At 38.6% G+C, this 20,502-nt stretch overlaps 2 protein-coding genes across 2 annotated transcripts in view; one reads left to right on the top strand and one right to left on the bottom strand.

The window, feature by feature from the left end:
• PLEKHG7 (pleckstrin homology and RhoGEF domain containing G7) overlaps positions 1 to 3,135 on the top strand; it is a 46,450-nt gene extending 43,315 nt beyond the window's left edge. The window contains exons 15-16 of the mRNA XM_062492535.1: positions 1,418 to 1,515; positions 3,028 to 3,135. Of these exons, the coding sequence (XP_062348519.1) occupies positions 1,418 to 1,515; positions 3,028 to 3,135 (206 nt within the window). The remainder of the gene's footprint in view (positions 1 to 1,417; positions 1,516 to 3,027) is intronic.
• A 6,007-nt stretch (positions 3,136 to 9,142) lies between these two features.
• EEA1 (early endosome antigen 1) overlaps positions 9,143 to 20,502 on the bottom strand; it is a 63,007-nt gene continuing 51,647 nt past the window's right edge. The window contains 7 exon segments of the mRNA XM_062492380.1: positions 9,143 to 11,552; positions 12,336 to 12,434; positions 12,778 to 12,898; positions 14,349 to 14,587; positions 14,894 to 15,079; positions 16,873 to 17,004; positions 17,451 to 17,636. Coding sequence (XP_062348364.1) covers positions 11,430 to 11,552; positions 12,336 to 12,434; positions 12,778 to 12,898; positions 14,349 to 14,587; positions 14,894 to 15,079; positions 16,873 to 17,004; positions 17,451 to 17,636 — 1,086 coding nt within the window. The 3' untranslated portion in view covers positions 9,143 to 11,429.

Below are 20,502 nucleotides of genomic sequence, written 5' to 3'. Positions count from 1 at the left end.
ATCACACAAGCTGCCAATGCCTCATTGCTTGACTTCTTTCCCATATATTCTTACCAGCTTTATTACAGCTGTAGCCACAGCAGTCTCTGTTACTCACTTGTAGTCTTATAGCACCTTGGAAGTCCTATGCTAATGCAGCACCCCTTGGGGTGAGGTACAATAAAAACAGTGAGAAAAATTACTATAGGGAGATTGCAGTTCAGATTCCCAGTGCAAAACAACAAGCAAAAATTCCAATGTCAACAGAAAATGTCCCTTTGCAGGAGAAAAGAAATATTTAATATTGTCTGGAATGTGTGACCTTGGGGAATGTCGCCAATATATCTGCAGTCTCAAAGATACTTTTATTACTGGTGGCACTAAAAGATTAGTTAGCATGTTCTCAGAAAGTTCATGTGATCCACCACATTAATCAAAAATTAAATCCTGATTTTTGATCTAGCAAGTACTTTTGAATCCATTAGTTTGCTGAAGAGTTGACATAACTTTGAAAATAAACAAATCTTAATGCAGGTACTAGAAAAAATATATATGTTGCAATACCCTAGAAATACCCTTTTGGTAGCAGGCAGGAAGCTGATAATTATGTAGGATAATTCTTGCCCAAAGCCTTTTATGCATTAGTGAAGGGATAACATGAAGGTTCATAACACCAGGAAGGTACCCTAAAAGCAGAACTATCTGCAAACACTATGACCTTGTACAAGAGATGTACATGTAATTATAATAGTAGGAACCCAGCTCTTGAAGTTGTAAGCAGCAACATACCTTCTCATCAAAAAATCACTAGCCAACTTCAGCCCCCCCTTTCTTCCAGATGTGTGACATTGGTGTCATTTTGTCCCCATGCAGAGAAATGCACTACATAATGCTCACAGTCATCTTCAGGAACAAAAACCTGGCAAGAAGCAGAGGCAACATGCCTGGCTGCCAGCAGCCAACCAGGGCATCCCCAGGAGCACCAGCTCAGACACATGCCCAGGGAGAGCCCAAAGCCAGCACCAGACTGAGTGCAGCCATTTCCCCACATGCTAGCCATCATATGGACTTACCTAAATAAAATTAAAATGGGACCTCTATTTTTCGTTTTTGATATATTTTTTCTCTAACATCAGTTATGATTTAGGCCACTTGGAAGGGATATATTTCTTAATGATACTCGGGTACACTCAAAAGCACCTCAGCTGCACCATGATGAAGCAATTAAAAATAAAACAAATGCAATTGCAAATGTTTTGAAATAAGAAAACCTCCTACAAAACAAAATTAACTCACCCTATGAGGGTGCAATTGCCCTTTTAGAAATCAGAAAAGATGCTTACATATATAATTTCTTCAATCATAATCAATGTGATATAAAATTGGATTGACAGTTGTATGAGGTGCATTTACATCACTTCTTTACATTTTTCCACAGTCTTCAGCCTGCGAAATGCCTTTCTAATTCAGCATGAGAACAGGTATCAGCAGTGCATAGCAGTCTTCTTGCTACAAGCTCAGACAGAGACTGCCAAGGTAGGTAACTCCTTTTTTTTATTTAATTACACAACTATGCTTTCCCTAAAGGAGGGTGGCAGCCTAAAAGTGGTCATGCTGTGATAAGAATCTCTTACAGTTGTGACACTTGACCAAAACTAAAAGAAAACAAAATAACACCCCAGTGCTGTGGTTCACACATTTGTTACAAAGTTTTTGCTGCTGAACGTGTTCCAGTTTTCTATCAGGGTTGATAGCAGGTCATAGTCTTGTTGAAAAACATTATCAATTCCAATTGCTAAAAAAAAATAAATAAAAAATAAATCCATTTCTTGTGGCACAGAAGATGGTCAGCCCCTCCAGGGGAAGCCAACACCAAAACAAACCCCCCTACATGCAGTAGTACTCAGACACCAGAAAACTGTTTCACACTCATCTATTCACAACATGCATTTTGCAATTTCAGACTGAACAGATGGTATGATTAATTCCAGTGTTATATAAATTTACCCCTCATTTTCACACCACGTCACATTCCTAGTAACGGCACTGTGTATAACATCTGAAAGTGTGTCAGGCATTTTGCAGTATTTTGCTTTTCCATGTCAGTTGAATTTCCCTCTCTAATACCTAATGAACAGAAATTTGACCACTATTAATACTAATTCTTACAAGTAAATGGTGGCAGATTTTTTCTAAGAGAAGCACTGAGTGAATTCTTTCAATTTTCAAGTTACTGGCTGGTACCAGGAATAGCTATCCAGTCAAGAAGTCATTACTTTCTCCTGTTACTGAACTATGACCTTCCCAAAACTGCCTTCATACCAGGGTTACCATCTTCTCAGTGTCACAGAATAGTTTGGGTTGAAAGGACCCTTTCAAGGTTTTAGTCCAAAGGACAAGTCCTTTTAGGGTTAGTCCAATAGTTAGTCCTTTAGTCCAATGTCTAAACATAGAAATTCAGAGACAACACAGCTTCTGTGACCAGACTATCTGGACTAGCAGAGAAAAGGAAGTTACATATTTGAAATTATCTCTCCATCACCCCCTGTCCTCATACCTGGATGACAGCAAACATAGACCTAAATGCTGTCAGCACAATAATTGAAACTGAAATTCAGTTGGCAGCACATGGCAAATCCTGGAGGGGGACAGAACTTGTGATGCTGCTGGGAGTGGAGCTGTCTTAATCAGAAAAATGAGAAACCCAAACTGCAGGGACAGCATTGAGCTAATCAATAAACATTACACAGAAGGCGGTGAAATAGCCTTGCAACAAATTTCACCATTGCAACCAGAGCATTAAAATCCTACATGCCAACCAAAAATGGAAATATTCACGGGAAATGCCTGGCCTCAGACAAAGACTCCAGCAGCCTGAACAACTGGGAGGGTCTCAGTTGTGGGATAATTGATGTTTCCTTCAGCAATTATGAGACAAGCTTGAAGAGAGACTAAATAAAACTAAAGACGCTAGATGTTTGCTTATGCATCTAACTTACTGGAATTTTTTTAGGTTGTCTTGGTTTACAAATATTGTTATTGTTACAGAAAGCATGGATGTCACAGATAGAAAGAGCAATCTCCAACTACAGCACACAACATGAAACCAAGAAAAGCACTGCTTTCTGCTTCCCTGTTGATTCTTCTGAAATTTGATAATGTCAGCACTGCACTGACAGAGCCAGACTATTGTGGTGATAATATAGCTATTTCTTTCAGAATGCCTTAGGTCTCTGAATCTCACATTTCTGACTTGACAAAAGTATAGTGCATACACCACACCCTGTAGGAATAAACTGGAGGAGGGGAATGAGCCATGAATAAATATATCACTACTAGATGCTTCTTTGCTTCACCTGGGGAAGGCTCTTGTCACCCAGGGAAGTCTTAATAGAGCTTGTCTTTTCCTAGAAAGCATGACAGGGAAAAATCCCCTGTGTTGGTAAGGACAACTCATCCACTAGAGAAGTTTAGGAGGGTTATTGCATCATTCAAACTGCATTAAATAAATTTCATTAAATTAGAATTGTGTAGCCATAGCTTCTGATATTTATGTGTCTCTACCCACTAACCTGTACCATCACAAGATGTTTTCTGCATTAATACTGAGCACGTGTATATATGTATACATATGTATGTACTTACCTGGTCCAGTGCTCTCCAAATACAGCCTGGCCACTGCGAAACACAAATTGCTGCTCTTCCCCTGTGTCTACCATGGGCAAGATTTTGTCACAGCTTCCTGAGAAAGGAACAGCCACCAGGTTCCATGCCAAGTGGTGAATGTGTGAAGCAGGAGGGCAGAACAGAGTGCAGACAGACGTGCACCAGGGCATCACACAAGCTGCCAATGCCTCGCCACAGCTTGGCTGACATAGCTGTGCTCCATCCCCTGACCCCATGCTCAGCTGCACACTGCATCACACTGAGGCTCACCAGAACCTCACAGCATCCTGAAACCAGTGCTGATAGGACAAAGATATTTCAAGCCCAGAGGAGTCACACCTGATAGACTAAGTTCTTTGCTTTGTGAACTGGCAGAAGGAGAGGATATTTCAATTTGTCTACTTTTTACCAGAACAACCTTTAGCCAGGTCTACTCACTTCACCAGACAAACAGCCACTCCTGGAGACCAGCATGTCACCAAGGAGAACAGCCCAGGGGAAGTATTTACACACAGGCTCATCTTGATGGAGACACAAGCTCAGTAGGCTCTTCTGTGGTGTCAAAAGCTACCTCAGGAAGCAGTTGAGGCAGAAATTGACTTCCCAATCCAAACTGCCTTTCAGAGAAGACCTCTCCTCTCCATCTTTCTCCACAGCTACACAGAGCCCCTGCTTCAATAGCAAAACATGGTTGGTTGGTTGTGTCTCCATAATTCAACAGTGGTTTAGTCACAGGACTGATCTCCCATATTAACCATCTGGCTTCTCTCTGCAACACAGTTCCACCCCAAAAGAGCTTTCACAAGTGAGACTTTAATTGGTCTAAAAAATAAAACAAGTGCTACTTTTGAGTTTTCCGGTTATGCCAATTGTGCAGCTGCATTGAATGTGATGTCAGAACACAGCCAGTGACAGAAGGACTTTCATTGAATGTGAGATACTTGCACAGCTATGAGAATGAAAAGACTACTATGAATTTAACCTGTGGAAAAAAAACAGATTTGAAAACAGTCATTATTACTGTGTCCTCAGAAATGTGAAAGCCTTTGTTGCAGCTCCCTTGCAACTCTAAGAAACTGGAACATTCTTACATGTGTGGTTTCCCTAGTTAATTTGTAAAACTATATATCTACCATTTCCAAGTAGCTTTGCTGTCTGAAATGGGGCAAGGTTTTAAATGACATAACCTGGTCTATTAGAAAGATCTATTTTATTATTATTATTAATAATAACCATTCCTTTAACAGATTAGAAAACAAAAATGACATTTCAGCAACAATTCATCATAGTTTAGATAGAACCCGTTGATGCATGGTGTCACCTTCCCATTCAAATCCACAGTCACCTTCCAGATCACAGAGTTTAAGAATTACAGTGGACACTGGACTAAATTATTTCACAATGTAAGGCACAACTACATGATCACAAGTAGTAAACACTGAAAATAGAACTTAAGAGAATAAAACTTCAATTAAAAAGAAATAAAACCAAAGCAAACTCATGCAAAAAATCTATCTACACCTACACCAAGATGGTATGATCCAGTTTAGAAATACAGTACTCTGTAAGTAAAACTGCAACATAAGTCTTTTATAATACATTGCTTCTAAATACCAAGTAAAAACTTATATTTTTTTCCATTTATATTTTATACAATTATACAGAAATTAAGCTCTATGAACAATATTCACATCTGCAATAATAAACTGATCATTAAAAGTCAGAAAAGAGGCAAATGAGACCATGTAATTTGTGGCACGCATCCATTACAGAACACCATTCATCAAGTTCACATCTCAAGTACTGAAGAAAAAAAACATGACCAAATGAATGGTACATCTGGTGACTGAAGCTATCTGTATCCAAACGACAAAGCTCCATAGAAAATTGGTTTTACCCAGCAAACCGTAATTATGAAAGCTTGTGGTTATAATTTATTTCCTCTCTAGCAGCTAGTGTTTGCAAGGTTGAAACTACAGAAGTTAAAAGAATTTAAGAGAATTTACAATAATTTGAAACTGTAGGGTATTTTCAAATACACATTAAAAAAAATACTTAACTCTTTTCCTTTTTGGTGATAAACTTTTGCAATTTTGGCATTCACTATAATTTTTACATAACATGACAGTGAGAAAACTTTATTAAACTTACCTAATGTTTGAATTTCACATTGAGAGGTAGCTTAAATTAAATCTTATGTAATGGCATCAAATGGGGGAGCAGGGGGTGTGACTTTATTTTTGTGACTTTTCTTTTCTTACAAAAGTGAGTATTTCTATACAAGCAGCATTTGGACACATTACTATAAAAAGTTCTGGGTTTTGCTAACCTAGTGAGACATTCTTTCAAACATCCCTTTTGTGCCAGGAATCAAGCTCTAGCATGATGCAATGGAGGACTTTTCCATAAAGCCAACAGCAGTAGCCTGGACCTGCCAGCAACCCTGCCATATGTTGATATACAGCAATGAACATCCTTTCCCAGCCCTCCTTACCAAAAAATAAAAGCAGGAAATACAGACTAATTTGGTTTTAGTGTTAAGTTTCAGTCACAAGGAAAACTGGAAAATATGCCTTCCAGACTCCTGCTTTCATACAACATTGATCCAAAGGGGTAGCAGGGCTTCATCAATCTCTAAATGCACAGACACTTCCCTATGCACTGCATAGTGAATGCATGGTATGTGGAGAGCTACAGACAATAGGCAGAGTTTATTACATTACCTAGTACCTACACTCTTCAATATTATGAACTTAAGTGGTATCTCATGTTCTCTCATGCAAACTTTTTTATTCAGGGTTCCTTTAAAAAGAAACAGAAAAAATATTTCAAAACCCACATTTCTGTGTCAGGACTTACATGCAATTATAGCTGTTTTTCAGATGTACATCAATTAGTGCTTTTGGAGGTGCTGTTTGGACAATAATTTTAAACTTATTCTAAAGGGTATGCTGAGGTGAAGACTTCAAAATTAAATACACGGACAGCTGGCAAGATCCTTGCAAATACATAAAATTAAGTTCTCCAAAGACACACGTGTGACAAACATGGTTTTTGTTATACGTGCTCTCAGACGGTGACTGTGTTTTTGGTAAAAGGAACTGTGAGTGCAATTCTCCTCAGGGCCAAATGTATGCAGTGAAAAATCCAGCTGATTATAAACCCGCTGTCCAATGACTACAGCTAACACACGCAATGCACATGATGCCATTCCACTTACTCTGGATTCTCTTAGACAGCAAAAAGTGCACAGTGCAAATGACAGTGTTGTTTCCTAGTTCTCTGAGAATATGAGAGCAGGAGGGGTTGTACCTGGAAGAGTAATTTATCAGTTTCAACATGCTCGAACCATGACATCGTTCTTCTTGGCATAGTTTAGATTGTAACTGAACTTCAGCTCCAGCATTTTTCTGTCCATCACTGAGTACTGGCCATAATTTTTTTTAGGTTTTGCAACAGACATTTGTTCCCACTCCATGGTTAACTGACATTTAACAATCCAAAAAAGCAGTTGAGTTTTCCAGGTACCTTCACAAATGTCACATCTCTTACATCTAGAATGAGAAGCTCATTTGTTCTGGCTCATGTAATACAAACAGAGAGGTTACTTCATGCTTCTGCACCCAAATCCCTTCTTTCTTCATTAATAAGAAAGCTTTTCCAGTGAGGATTCACAATCCTAATGGTCCCAAAGCCAACAAAAGTAGTTATTCATCGTTCTTGTGTACCTTTGTGCTCCACACACCATGGCAACTTGGTTACTTGACACCTTCCAAAACAGAGGCAAAAACCCACATTTCACCCTCATTTCATTTGGATTCTTGTGCCAGACAGTGAAGCCAGCTGAAAAATGAGATCCTACTAAACCTCTTGCCTCTGTTGGAAGCTGCAGCAGAAAATTCCTTTCGTCTCTTCATCTCCAGACAACAACTTTTCCTACTGTGACTCATTACTTTTATCCTTCTTCATTCAACCTTTGCAGAAGGGGGAAGATTACATTAGGGAGTACACTGGGAGAAGAAATAAAAAACAGTGAAGCAGAGCCAGCTAAGATCAAAAGCCTGCCACTGACCTCTGCAATGCTACCTGTCTCCACTATGATGTACTGTGGACATGAGGCCAGAGTGGAACAGCAGGATTTGGCACTTGTGGGGCAAAAATGCAAGGGACTGTGGCTCTGACTGGGAAGAGAGATGTCTCCAGGACGTTAAAAGAACCTCTCCTCACCCTCAGTAAGACCATCCTTTACACATTTACAAAAGTTTCTGTAGCTTGTCTCTGCCCATGAAGCAGCTGGTCTCTCACATTCTGCTCTCGCAGTAATTCTGAATGTGGATGGAGTATCCTGCAGTTGGGACAGTTTCAAGAACAAAGCCCACACTTCACTGTCCCATTCCTGATGCCACAGTAATGACTAGTAACCAAAGGCTGCTTGAGGATCTCACAAACCTACTGGTTTGGGTGCTGGTTTTGCCATTTTTGTCACCTCTTCCTCTAAAATGGCTGCTCCTCGGTGAATCAGAGCAATGTGTCTATTGCTAGGAGCTGTAAAAACACATCACTGTACATCCTCCAGTTCCAAGACTCAGTCTCCTCTGCCATTTTATTAGTTTTCCCTTCTCTTCCTGTGTCTGCAGTCTGAAAAATCAGTGAATTAAACTGTTTTGCCTGGAATCCTTCATTCTACCGTGGTAAAAGTCACCAGGCTTTTTACTTGGTTTTCCTGTTACTTAGATTTTAAGGCAGTGGAACAAAAAGCCCACGTATCTACTGAAACATACCGATCAAAACAGTCAGACTCTGCAAGCTATTTGTAAGTACACAGCTTTTCACCTTCTAGTTTCCCTTATTATGGGATATTTTCTTGAGCTTGAACACAGCTTCCAACCTGGCAGTGAAGCCAAGTATTATAGAGTCAGTATGCCATCAACTTGTCCACAAATACAGACCAGCACTAAGAATTAGAAGTACAAAAGAAAGAGCATAAGACTCAGCAATGGAGTCATAAATTCACTCCCGTGAAAAGCTGTAGAAATCATGACCTATTGCTGCAGAATCAAAGCTCAAGCATGAAAGTTTCTACTCCACTGCTCCTCCAGATTTTAACAATCCTTTCTACAAATATGTGTTCAAAAAGCATTTCCGTCGCCTCAGAAACCTGGTTATATAAACTGGCCAGCAAAAAGCAACTTCCAGAATGCTAGCTGGTTTTGCCCCTGAAGCTGAAGAGCTCCACACCAAGGTGTGATCTGGAGTCAACTGCTGCTTCAGCAGCCTGCTGAGAAAGGTGACTTTGCTTATCTTTACACAATGGCATCCCAAAAGGCTGAATTAAGAACAACCCTTCCAGAGCTTCTACCACTGCAGAAGTCTCTCCTGAGCTTTCACACGTTCCCAATCAAAAGCAAAACACCTAAACACAACTGAATCTTCTAACCACTTTCCTAGCTGCCCTGAAAAGTCTCCATCTTCCTCTGCCTCATGTGTTTTGCTCTTAGGCAGCTGTGGGAAGTTTCTCCCTTCCCTCTAAAAATCCCTCCTGTTTCATGTGATTGTCCTTTACCCTAAGAACCACACAAGGCTCTTGTGTGTTACACAAACGGGCAGAATGCATCTAGGCTGGAGCACGGCTGTCACATCTCTACTTTTCCCACATTTCTAAAGTCAGACAAAGAAAGACTCTAAAGCATTTTTTTTTCTCTCAGTAAACAACTAAATAGAAAAAAAATTCCCAGAGGCAGAGATTCTGTTCATATTTTCTATTCAAAAGATTCTTATGCCAAACAGTTACACTGATGAGCAGAAACAGGGAGTCCAGAGGCTCTGTTCATATGGAATTGTTGCAGCAGTTTGTTTTTTTTTTTTTTTTTGAGCAATCAGCTCTCAAGTTCAAACCAGAAAAGCAGGTCAGTGTTTGGTATAAGCCACTGTTTTAACCCAAACTTTTTTACAGTGACAAGAACAAGTTACATTGTTCAGTTGGCTTTTGGGAAATAAGAACTGAATTTTAAGAAAACTCCTTGACAGTGCAAATGTAGAACTTGCTGGGCAAGTTAAAAGAGAATATCAAACATATATATCAATTCTTCTGGAGTAGAGGAATGAAGTTTCTTCACTTGACAGTTAAACAAGACAAGACTCGTTTTATAAAGGAGACACTTCTTCATCACATATAGAGCTGTAACTAGATAAAAGTAAACAAATCTTCCTAATGATGACTAAGCTGCCATCATTGTGACAGAATTTGGTTCCTTGCCTCTGGAAAGAAGTAGAGGAGTTCAGGACACTACCTTTCTCTCAACAGCTGGCAAAATTTGGCAGGATACTGAAGTGTTTGAGGGGTGGAGAATTTATTAGGGTATTTAAGACAAAAGATTCCTTAATATTGGAAGGCATAACCCCTGCTTACAAGAAATAATGGTTTTGAAATTGCAGATACAAAGGGAAGAAAGGTTAGACACAGGCAAGCAAAAATGAAGAGGTGCAAACAAAATCACAAGAAAAAAGAAATCTGGAGCCTACATGAACTCTACAAGAAACTTCTCTTACCAGTACAGAAAACATGAATAAATCCTTATTGTCATATATATTAGCCTCTTTGCTGGAGCTGTTCGGCTTGTAACAAAGCCAGTTTTCCAATCTAAGCAGACTAAATCACATAGCTAACATAACACTTCAGAGCCCCTGGTAATGGGGGTCAGATGGAGTAATGGAAAATTGAGATTTGTTAGGCATAGGAGGAGTTCAGCTTCTTCCACCAAAAGCTGAGGGAAAGGATAGAAGAAAAGGCCAGAAAAACTAAAGCTGTCTCAAAAAATACTTTTTCTTAGTTGGATACCTGGCTTGGAATGTCCCTTAGAACTGCAGTGATCTCTCAGTGCTTTCAGGGTATGGGCAGGGACAGAAATGTGCTAGTTTTTAAAACCCACATGTAAGGATTTCTTGAATATTAAAATGTGTCAACCAAATTCGTAAAAGTGAAATCAATCACTATGGGATGAAATAGTGTAATGTATCATATAATATTGCTACAATGGCAGATAAACTTTATCTCATCATTTGTTCACACATACTCTCTCAGACAGACAGACGCACTCACACACCAACTATTCAATATAATATGCATAAAGATGTTCCAGCACCCAAGTGCTGTATTGAATAAGGACTTGGGTGCTGATACTACTGATTTACAAGTGGGTAAATAAAACTGAGTTGAAGTTAAGCCCAGCCGTTACCCTCACTGTGGAGTTCAAACTTTAGAGAGAAAAATGCAAGAGCCAGATAGATAGAAAAAAAACAGAATCACAGGGGGTTATAAAGACCATCAGATATGCAATCAAATGCAACACTTAGTTGTTTTTACAGCAACATTTGATACATAAAATCCTCACAAGTTTTAGCATCTTCCTTTTTCTTTGAAGGAAACAAGAATAAACTTCAATATCACATAAATGCTGTTTCTCTTGAACAAAAAAATAAAAGATAAAAAAATACATTGTTACTCCTCTGTTTAAACTTTATTTACAAATAACTGGATATTTCTAATCTAGACATAGAAGCTCTTTCCATGATTTATGTCAGTAAGCTATGGATGATCTGAGCCCATGTCTCACAAAAAATACAATAGCTTTGCTTGGTATCAATAAACATTTTAAAATATACTAGATTTTGCCAAGTGTTACAATCATTGTCCAAACTGAATAGTAGTCTGAGTGCAGAATGAAGTGCATCAACAGAAATGGTAAATTTTAGTGTAACATTTCTTTGTCACTCACGATAGCCAGTTATCCTTGCAAGTCATTAAAGCAAGTATCACAGACGCGGACAGGCTTCTTGGAAGAAGGAGTTAAGGCATTCTTTGCTGAGCACTCAGCACAAAAGATATTTCCACACTGTCTACAGTGATGCTGCAGAAGAGAAGAAACATACATGCTGAACATCAGTGGCAGAGCAGTGATCACTAATAGAGATCACTATCATGTCAAGTCAACTCTCAGCCGAATCAACTCTCGTGTTTCAAAAATTAGTCACAATTTTTAATTGGCAGACACATAGCACAGAGAAGGTCATTGGAGTGAATCTTTTCTAAAGGGTAAAACATTCTAAAGAGTAGAACATTCAGAAGTGCTTCACTTGTGGAGGGATGCTCATCTCTGGATGAAGGGCAGACCCTGCCAATTGATGCTACCATCTTAGCTGACCACAGCAGCTGTTCAAGCAAGGTCTGACTACAGACCTAAAACACATCCAGTTGTTTCTTCTGTTCCATGTTTACAAATGTACAGTCTCAAAGCACCAGATCATGGTGATGCCTCATATTTTCACACATACATGATTTCAACCAATTTACATTCCTTTTATATCCATAAATCTAGTTCAGACTGGTTATAAATACAATTTCTGTAGATTTGCTTACAACAGTGTAATTTTGCCTGCTTGCTTAGGGGATTGAAACATTTTAATACTGTTCATAAACTCGTGCTGTTAAAATAGAAAAAGAATCATGAATAAAGTAAGCCCACAGCCCTTATTTTTAATAAGTTAAGGCGCTTCAAAAAATAACTGTATTCTGAGATGTCTTGAGAACCACAGCACTATTCAGGCCATTTTCTGAAGTCTGTATCCCATCTAAGCATTTGAAAACAATAAAAACAAAAAATCCCCATAGACACAGAGTAGAACACACCTACCCTTCTTACTGTCACTGAAAAGCCTTTTCCACAGGCCATACAATTCTGTACCTCATTGTCTTCTGCCCACTTCCTGTTGAGAGCTTGTGTGTGTTTGATCTATACAGAAGACATAAAAAAAGCATCAGGTTTTTTAGAAAATGCCATGTATAATTGCTTCTAATATCCTCAATTTCTGCAGCATGCACTACCCATTGCAAAATAAAAGCACCAATTCTGTCATGATACACAGGGCTTATGTTTGTTCAGAGAGAAAACCTTCCAAGCTTCAAAACTATAAGCAGATGTAATAACAGACAGAAGTATGGCACTCACACACCACAAATATAACAGCTTAATTCACTCTAGAAAGGCAACCCACCACCAATCTGACACAAATTTGAAATTCTCCTAAGGTCCCAAACAGAATCAACAGGCTTAATAGCTTCCAATCAAATTATACCTGCAATGACTGGTTTTCTCGGCCAAGTTCCTGCATTGCAGCAGTTGTATTGTCCAGCTTTTTCTTCATTTCTACAAGTTTGGCTTGAAGCTTTTCAATTTCTCCCTCACTTTTTATACACCTGAGGCAAAATAATAAATAATCAGCTCAAAGCATTTAAGACAATATACACTGTGTATCCTTTGGGCCAGTTGTCAGACCGAGAAGTTACCCGCATAAAATCCAGCCAAAAAAAATCCTTGCTCTGAAAAGTTCTTGGATGCCTTAACTAGGAAAACATTCTGCTGCAACAATCAGATTATACTGGTATTGCTCGTAGGTATATGCAGCTGATCAATACCTGCAGTTACACCCCAAACCAGGGACACTGCTGAATGCAGTCCATCAACAGCAAGCCCTGATAAATACCCCTGTGCAACAGGACACTCTCACAAACCAGCTGCTGCAGAACAGGCAACAACAGAGCAGGAAAGAAACCTTTTTCTTCCATCAAGGCAACCTCCCATCAGCTGAAATTCAGTTAGTGGCTCAAAGGCAAATTTCAAAGGCTATTTTTCTGCCAAGCTAAGTGAACAGCTACTGGATGAGTTCAACACAGCAAGGGATTGCCAAAGAAAGAGGATGTCACTTGAATTGATCCCCTCCTTTTCCAAGGTCTACTGCTCAGAAGTCAAATCACCAAGCTTGACAGTTCTGACTGTCAATTTTTCCCCTCTGCCTTCACCAAATACGTCGGGAAATAAGGACAAAGAAAGTTCCTATCTTAGAGATGTTTCTTCTGCCCTGGAAATCACTGCATTCAGGTAGCTCCTGCTGCCTTGCAAGGCCTCCTGCTGCCTGAAGGAAAAGCACTCTGCTTTTCCAGAGCAGAGTGCTCTGGAAAGACAACAGAGGGACTAGAGAAAATAAGACTGTAGGCTTTCAGGAGGAAGGAAATGCCTCCCTTGTGAACTTTATTCTATCTAATCCAATTACACACTCAGTCTCCAAACACAGAGTAGTGGGCACACCTAGGAGTTCCTATGCCAATTCTGGTATTTAAGGGGTCTCTTCCAGGCTTCTGGATGACTAGGGCATGTATTCAAACTGAATCCAGGCATTGGAGCCTCAGAGTGATGAAGGACAGTTAGATCGGGTAAGAAAAGTTCTCTCTGCCAGACCTCACAAGGCTGACACAATAGATGAGAAGCCACAGCCTATATATCTGAAATCTCAAAGAATTTAAATCTGAATCAGTGGATTTAGAAGGCTCTTGTAGATGGACATAAATCTTTGAGAGCAAGCACAGAGCCGTGGATCTGGTGATAAGTAAAGATCCTGATAAGCCTGCCTTATTTTCTACAGAATGATCACAAAGAGCACAGCTGGTTCCCAAAACCTCTTGGTGCTCTTTGGCAGGCATGACAGAATGTTGCACTCTGGAAACTGCACCCACAGCCCCGGCACTAAGAACAAATGCGGATTTAAATAAAGCATGAACACAGAATCCCAAATCAACTCAAACAAGTTTTCATTCTCAGTTCACTTAATTTCTCAAAGTACACTTCCACATAGTCATCACCACAGCTTACCTCTCCAGCAATGCTCTTCTCTCATCCTGATTATTCTGGACTGTTGCTTCCAAGACAGCATTGTCCCCACGTAAATCATCTGTCTGTTTCTCCAGCTCGCTCACTCGTCTTTGACTGCTTTGCCACTCTTTCTTCATGGTAGCCAGGTTTTCATTCAGGGCAGTGACCTGCATGGTGAGCTTGGTCTCCTTCTCCTCATGTTTCCGTTTTTCTTCTTCTCTGTCTTTTTTCTCTGTGTGCTAGAAAAACAATGGAAAAATGAAAGACAAGCTTCCAAGCATTCTTTCCCTATCCTGTACATTTAACTGAGGCAAAGAATTTTCCTGTAATAGAATCACTACTTTTAATCAACTTACTCTACCAGACAAGGCTGTCACCTCATAGAATTTTCCTATAACATTAAATGCCTCAAAGATTTTTGATCTTGTTATTTTAGAACTCATGTAAAGTGATACTGAAGTCAACCCATTGCTTCTTTTCTGTCCCTGGAATTATCCAAAGGCATGTTCACAAAACAGCAGTCTCATTCTCTCCAACATACTAACCAGTTTGGCTTCAATTTCAGCACATTCATTCTTCAGCTCCTCTTCTCTCTTTTTCAACTGATCTTTGACAGCTTGATGTTTTTGTTTCTCCTGTTCCAGAGTTGAATTTGCATTATCTATTTTGCCCTGCAGTTCTAATTTCTGTTGAATCAATAGCTGGTTTGCATCCTTGAGATTTGTCACCTCCTGTTAGAATACAGAGTTCAAAGTTAAAGTGGCAACACTGAAAGTGTAAATGGATTTAAATTCAAAAATACTGTAATCCTTTCCTAGGAGAGGACAGCAATAATTTTTAGTTTTATTTTTAGTTTTTATTTTTATTTTCTTCCTTAGAAAGGAAGATTTTATAGAGCAAAGTATCTGTAATTTTCATGATCAAAGATTTTAAACTTACATTATGATCAACATTCCATTTTTAAAATAATTTTAATGCACATTTCTGCTAAAGTAGAGAGGAAGATCTGTTGAATCGTTTTCTACCATTCCTTGAAAAGATGCATCCATTGTCATTTTCTAGGTACTGTTCTAATTCTGTTCACATTGTTCTCTGGTTGCAATAAAGAGGTTAAAAACTTCGTAATGACAATGTAAAAGTGAATGCTGATGGAAGAAATTTAGTTTCTATTAGTCTTTAATGTATAAAAAAATTACTGTGTTTTAAGCAAGTGGGATGATATAAATAGTGGCTTTACTTGTTCCTCTGTTACTCAAGTAGAATAGTTAGTTCAACTTACAGAAATCATCTTCCCTAAAATTACACAGCCAAGCATATGGTACTAACAGACAAATAGGGGTGGACCATTTTTCATAAATCAAAATTCACAATACAAATTAAATCCAAACCAAGGACATTGAAAAGAACATATATCCTCAGAACAAGAGGATGCCCTACAGATATATATACATCCATTCCTTGCTAGGAGGTGGGAAACAGAATTTAAGTCTTCAGGAGACTTTCGGTCTGATTGCCTGGAGGGAGATGAAGAAATTACTATTAAGCTGATAATGGTGTGCACACCTTTTACATCTTTTTTAGATTTTATTCTTTAGAGCAGACATTTTAGGAACAACAAGAATTAGAATACCTTTCACCAAGCACGGAGTGCTTGAGAGAAACAAAGTAGAGACTTATACATAAAAGTTCTAAACAATGGAGAACAAAAGAACATCTGAAGATCATAGGTTATCATGTTATTTTCTGTTTTTTAGTGTATCGGGACTTGTACCTGTATTTATACTTGTGCAACAATTTAAACTAAGTGTGCTTAACAGATGCAAATATAACTGCTAATAGTACATTATGGAAAACACAAAACAGCCTTTTAGGAATAATAGTTTTTGTAGAGACTGAAAAACAGAATATGTAGAGTGTGGCAGGAAACAGTTAGTTTTACTGAAAAGTAAAAAATACTCCCAACTTCTACCCTTTAGGGAGCTCAACTGATTGTTATGATTTTGGAAGAGAGTTTGTCCTTTATGAGGCTCCTGACATTTGCCATTTATGAGGCTTCCCCAACTGTGACTTTTTAAAGACATTTTAACAAACAACACTCGGGGAGTTTCAACTCTACCATACATCCTTGAGAAGTCCCAGATGTGCCTAGAATATCTGGAAAACTTCACCATCATGACTCTTCTGGACAGCTTTTCATTTCAGAATAGTCAAGCAGGGGTATGCACAGTAAATTTACAGTGGAACTGAAGAAAAGCCAGGACAGATAACCCACCCTGAAGCTAAGACAAGTTATACAGCCCACCTGGCTCACCAGGCCCTGGTGTTCAAGGATCATCATCAACCAAGACATCATTGCTGAGGAAGCTCAATAAAATCTGGGGTTTGGTTCCCTTACCTAATAATACCAATATTTACAGTAACCATCTTTGCAAAGCCATTCCAGAAAACATCTACTGGGTAGGCACATATTTCTCATCAGATAAGCAAACACATGAAGAAAAAAGCTTAGTTTGTCTCAATGTACCTTCTCAAATTCTTGCTTGCAGGCTCTAAGATCTTCACTCAGCTTGGCACTTTCCTTTTCAAGTCTACTCCTTATTTCCTGGAGTTCTGCCGTTTTATATTTTTCATTAGCCAAATCTTTTTCTTTCAAAATCTTCAAGAGAAACAGAAGTGCTAGAAAAGATAGCTCTTCCAAGTTCACGAAATAAAAAACCCAACCAATCAAAAAACATCCAGGGCCCAAAAACTACTTGATGGCTTCTTAATTATGGGGAAACAACTGCCACATATCTATCCACAGTTTGTAATGCAATTAGCAGCATGACTGCAGTTTTAGAATTAAAACTAATAATGTTTTCCCACCTGTCTAGCCACAAACCTGTCGAGAACAAATTAACAGCATACTCTGAATTAAATTCACTACAACTGTCTCTTTTATAAAAATCTTTTCAGCAGAGGTTCAGTAAAACTGTCACTGTTACGCACTACAATAGTGTAATGCTCTCAAATTAGGAACATAATAGAAAATAATAAAGGGTGCCTGCATGGGGTGGATGTGACACCTCATGTTTGGAGATCTCAAAAGGCAAAGGCATTTACCCTGTCATTCTGAAGATCTTGTAGCATTTTAGTCTTCTCACCCAGCTGCTGTTCTTTCTTTGATGCATCCTGCTCCAGTGTAGACTTAGCTTTCTTCAGCTCCTGAATCTGTTGATTATTGCTAGCAATTCGATTCCTGCTGGAAACCAATTCTTCTTGAGCTAGAGCAAGTTTTTCTTCTGTGGACTAATTACAAAGAGTTCTGCAAGTTATCTATCAGTATAAAAGTTTTGGATACTAAACAGCCACTTTAAACATTTTCCAAGTAGAAAAATTGCTACCTAGCGTGCCACATTTAGCTTCAAATGTTGACAGAGCATAATTACAGAAACTTCTCATTTACAAGGTTACCCTAAGTAAAAGAAACTATGCCAGCCTCATTTCCAGGAACAAAACCTTACTGTACATATTCCAGCTTACATCCTTACACAGACAAAGGGTGAAAACATGCAGAAGGGCAGAGAACCAAAGATAACTGACAAACAGAATACACTTGAATTTGCTCTCACAAATTAATTTTATTATCTAGGCAAAACTGTTCTGTAATCTAGACTGCTGTTCTTAAGAAGCAGTAAAGCTATACTTCTGAAGATTTCAAACATCATTCAATGCTATTTTGAAATGTAATGAAATGAAATGTACAAGATAAAAATGCTGATATCGGGATAAAATGTTTCACAGTTTCTGCTGCATAAGCATTATAAACATGAAGTTTAAATTTTCAATCAAAATCCACAGATGATACTTTATTTGCTTCTAATTCTCACCACTAGCTAGAAAAATAATTTTGATTTATCTCTCTGAAACAGGTCACAAAATCCCAATAAACAATCCAAAACTTGCACCCAAAGCCAAAGCTCATTGTGTTGGCTTTCAGCAAAGTCAAACTTTGGGGGTCTTTTTGAGTTAATATTCTAAAGGTTTTTCAAACCTTCTAGCCTAGAAACCTTCTAGCCACTTGAAACCAACAAGAAAAAAAACAACCAAACAAACTCATCCTCCTCCAAAATACTGGTATTTTATGGAAATTTTTGATGCTATGATACAGACGGTGAGGTGAGATTTATTACTAATAATGAGTTTATAGCCTTCAGTGTAGCAGTAAGGATTTAAACTCTTTCAAGGCAAACTCAATTATTTTTTAAGTTCTTGCTTAAATATGAATCAAACCTCTTGTTGAAGGTTAGTGGTTTTAAAAGGAACTATAAGCAGAATTTTCACTTCATTCAATTATGCATATGCTTTAGTCACTCCCATGTTGATTTAAAAGCAAATTCATTTCTGATGCCTCATGACCCTCCTTTGTAATATCTAAAGTATTTTGCTTGTAGAGTCAGCCTTAATGTGAAACAGCAGTGATGGAACACTGCTGATTCAACAGCAGTTTCAACAAGCCCCATGACTCTTAAAAAGCTCACACCAGCTTTTAAAATTAATTGTCAGACAAATTGCTTGCTTTCTGAGATATTAGAGTTTACTATTTAATACTTTGAAAGGTGCTGACTCAGAATTTTTTGTAAAAAAAATAGGAGGCACTTTTGCCATTTCATGGTTTCAATAGGGTGGGTATTTCAGAAACCAAAATTATCTCCCTCTGTTCCATTGTGTGCAGTGGAATACCATATTTTTCCTAACTGAGGAAGGATAGGAAGTCTAGCATCATCGTATAACATCTTCACAGGAAAAACCAATAGTCTCTGAAGTTTTAGAAAGAAACATAGTAAAGCCACAAGTATTATTCAAAATTGTTTCCAGTAGTGGAAATATGGTTACATCATATTTGGTAGCACCAGATGATGAAATTTGATTAAGTGGGTAGTGACACTCACACACTGTGGGTACTTCTCTCCCAACCCACACCTCAAAGTGACTGCACTGTACAGGTTATCTCACTGCATCTACAGCAAGGCTGACACAAGGAACAGGTACTTATCAGATATAATCAGTACTTATTTGTGTAAATAAAGAGAAATGCTAGGTTGACTGGTACAGAGTTTAAATAAATAAAAATATTGGAAAAATTATTTTTTTTTTCTCTACAGCTTGGGCTGTGCCAGCGCAATTCATAGCGCCGGCATCACGACAGGTCCTAGCAGGGTGATAGGACCTGGATTCATTCTAGCCATATGAAATGCAAAAACAAGCATTTGAGTCTGTGTGCTCCCTGATCCCAGTCCACAATGATCAACATTAAATTATTCACAGATGCTAACCTGATCTCTCTTCACTCCCTAAGAAAAAGAGTTTGACTGACTGCATGCAACTTAGGCTCCTGAATTACTGAGGTCTGGCAAGTATGACTTTTGTTCCAGAACATTCACTGAACATATGCTGATGGCAATGCCAACATTGGAGACAAAGAAACATTCTTTTGAAAACACAGAAGAAACCAGAACTGACTACAAAAAGTACAAATGCCAAAACTCAAAAATACTTGGCAGAGCTCAGGAGATCAGATTCACAGAAAGCATTCTCAGACTAAGTCAAAGTCAAGGCAAAAATAACAGTTTGTACATTTTTATTAACTCTTCTATATAAAAAATGCACAAAAAGTGTGAATATACACAAACACAGATATTTGTATAAATGTGTGCGTACATACAAAAATTACTTAATGATATTCTTTTTTAATTTTATATATATCCTTTTTTTATCAAAAATCACAGCTTTAACAAGCATTCAAGTCCTACCCTATTCCTTTTTCCAGTCACAAAGACGAAAACGTCTATGAAAGGTAGAGACATTTTTAAACCAAAGTAAATTTGCAGCAAATAGTATCTATAACATTATAAGTATATTCCCACTTCCGATTTTATTGTTTGTTTGTTTGTTGTTTTAATTACAGCACTTCTCCAGTTTCCTCCTCGGGACCCAGCTGGCCGCAGCTACACGGCTCGGGTTCCCCGCTGCGGACCCAGGAGCTCGGGCTCCCTGGTGCCGCCGGCTCTGCGGAGAGCAGCGCTCCGCTCTGCAGCTCCGGCCCCGGCAGAGCCTCATCTCCAGCTACGGAGCCGCCCCGAAGCGCTCGCTCCCTTTTCCAGGCTCACCTCCG

The sequence above is a fragment of the Cinclus cinclus genome, chromosome 4 (assembly GCF_963662255.1).
Source record: "Cinclus cinclus chromosome 4, bCinCin1.1, whole genome shotgun sequence".
Lineage (NCBI taxonomy): Eukaryota > Metazoa > Chordata > Aves > Passeriformes > Cinclidae > Cinclus > Cinclus cinclus.
The sequence above is the reverse complement of the archived record's forward strand: the minus strand, read 5'-3'. Positions and strand labels throughout refer to the sequence as shown.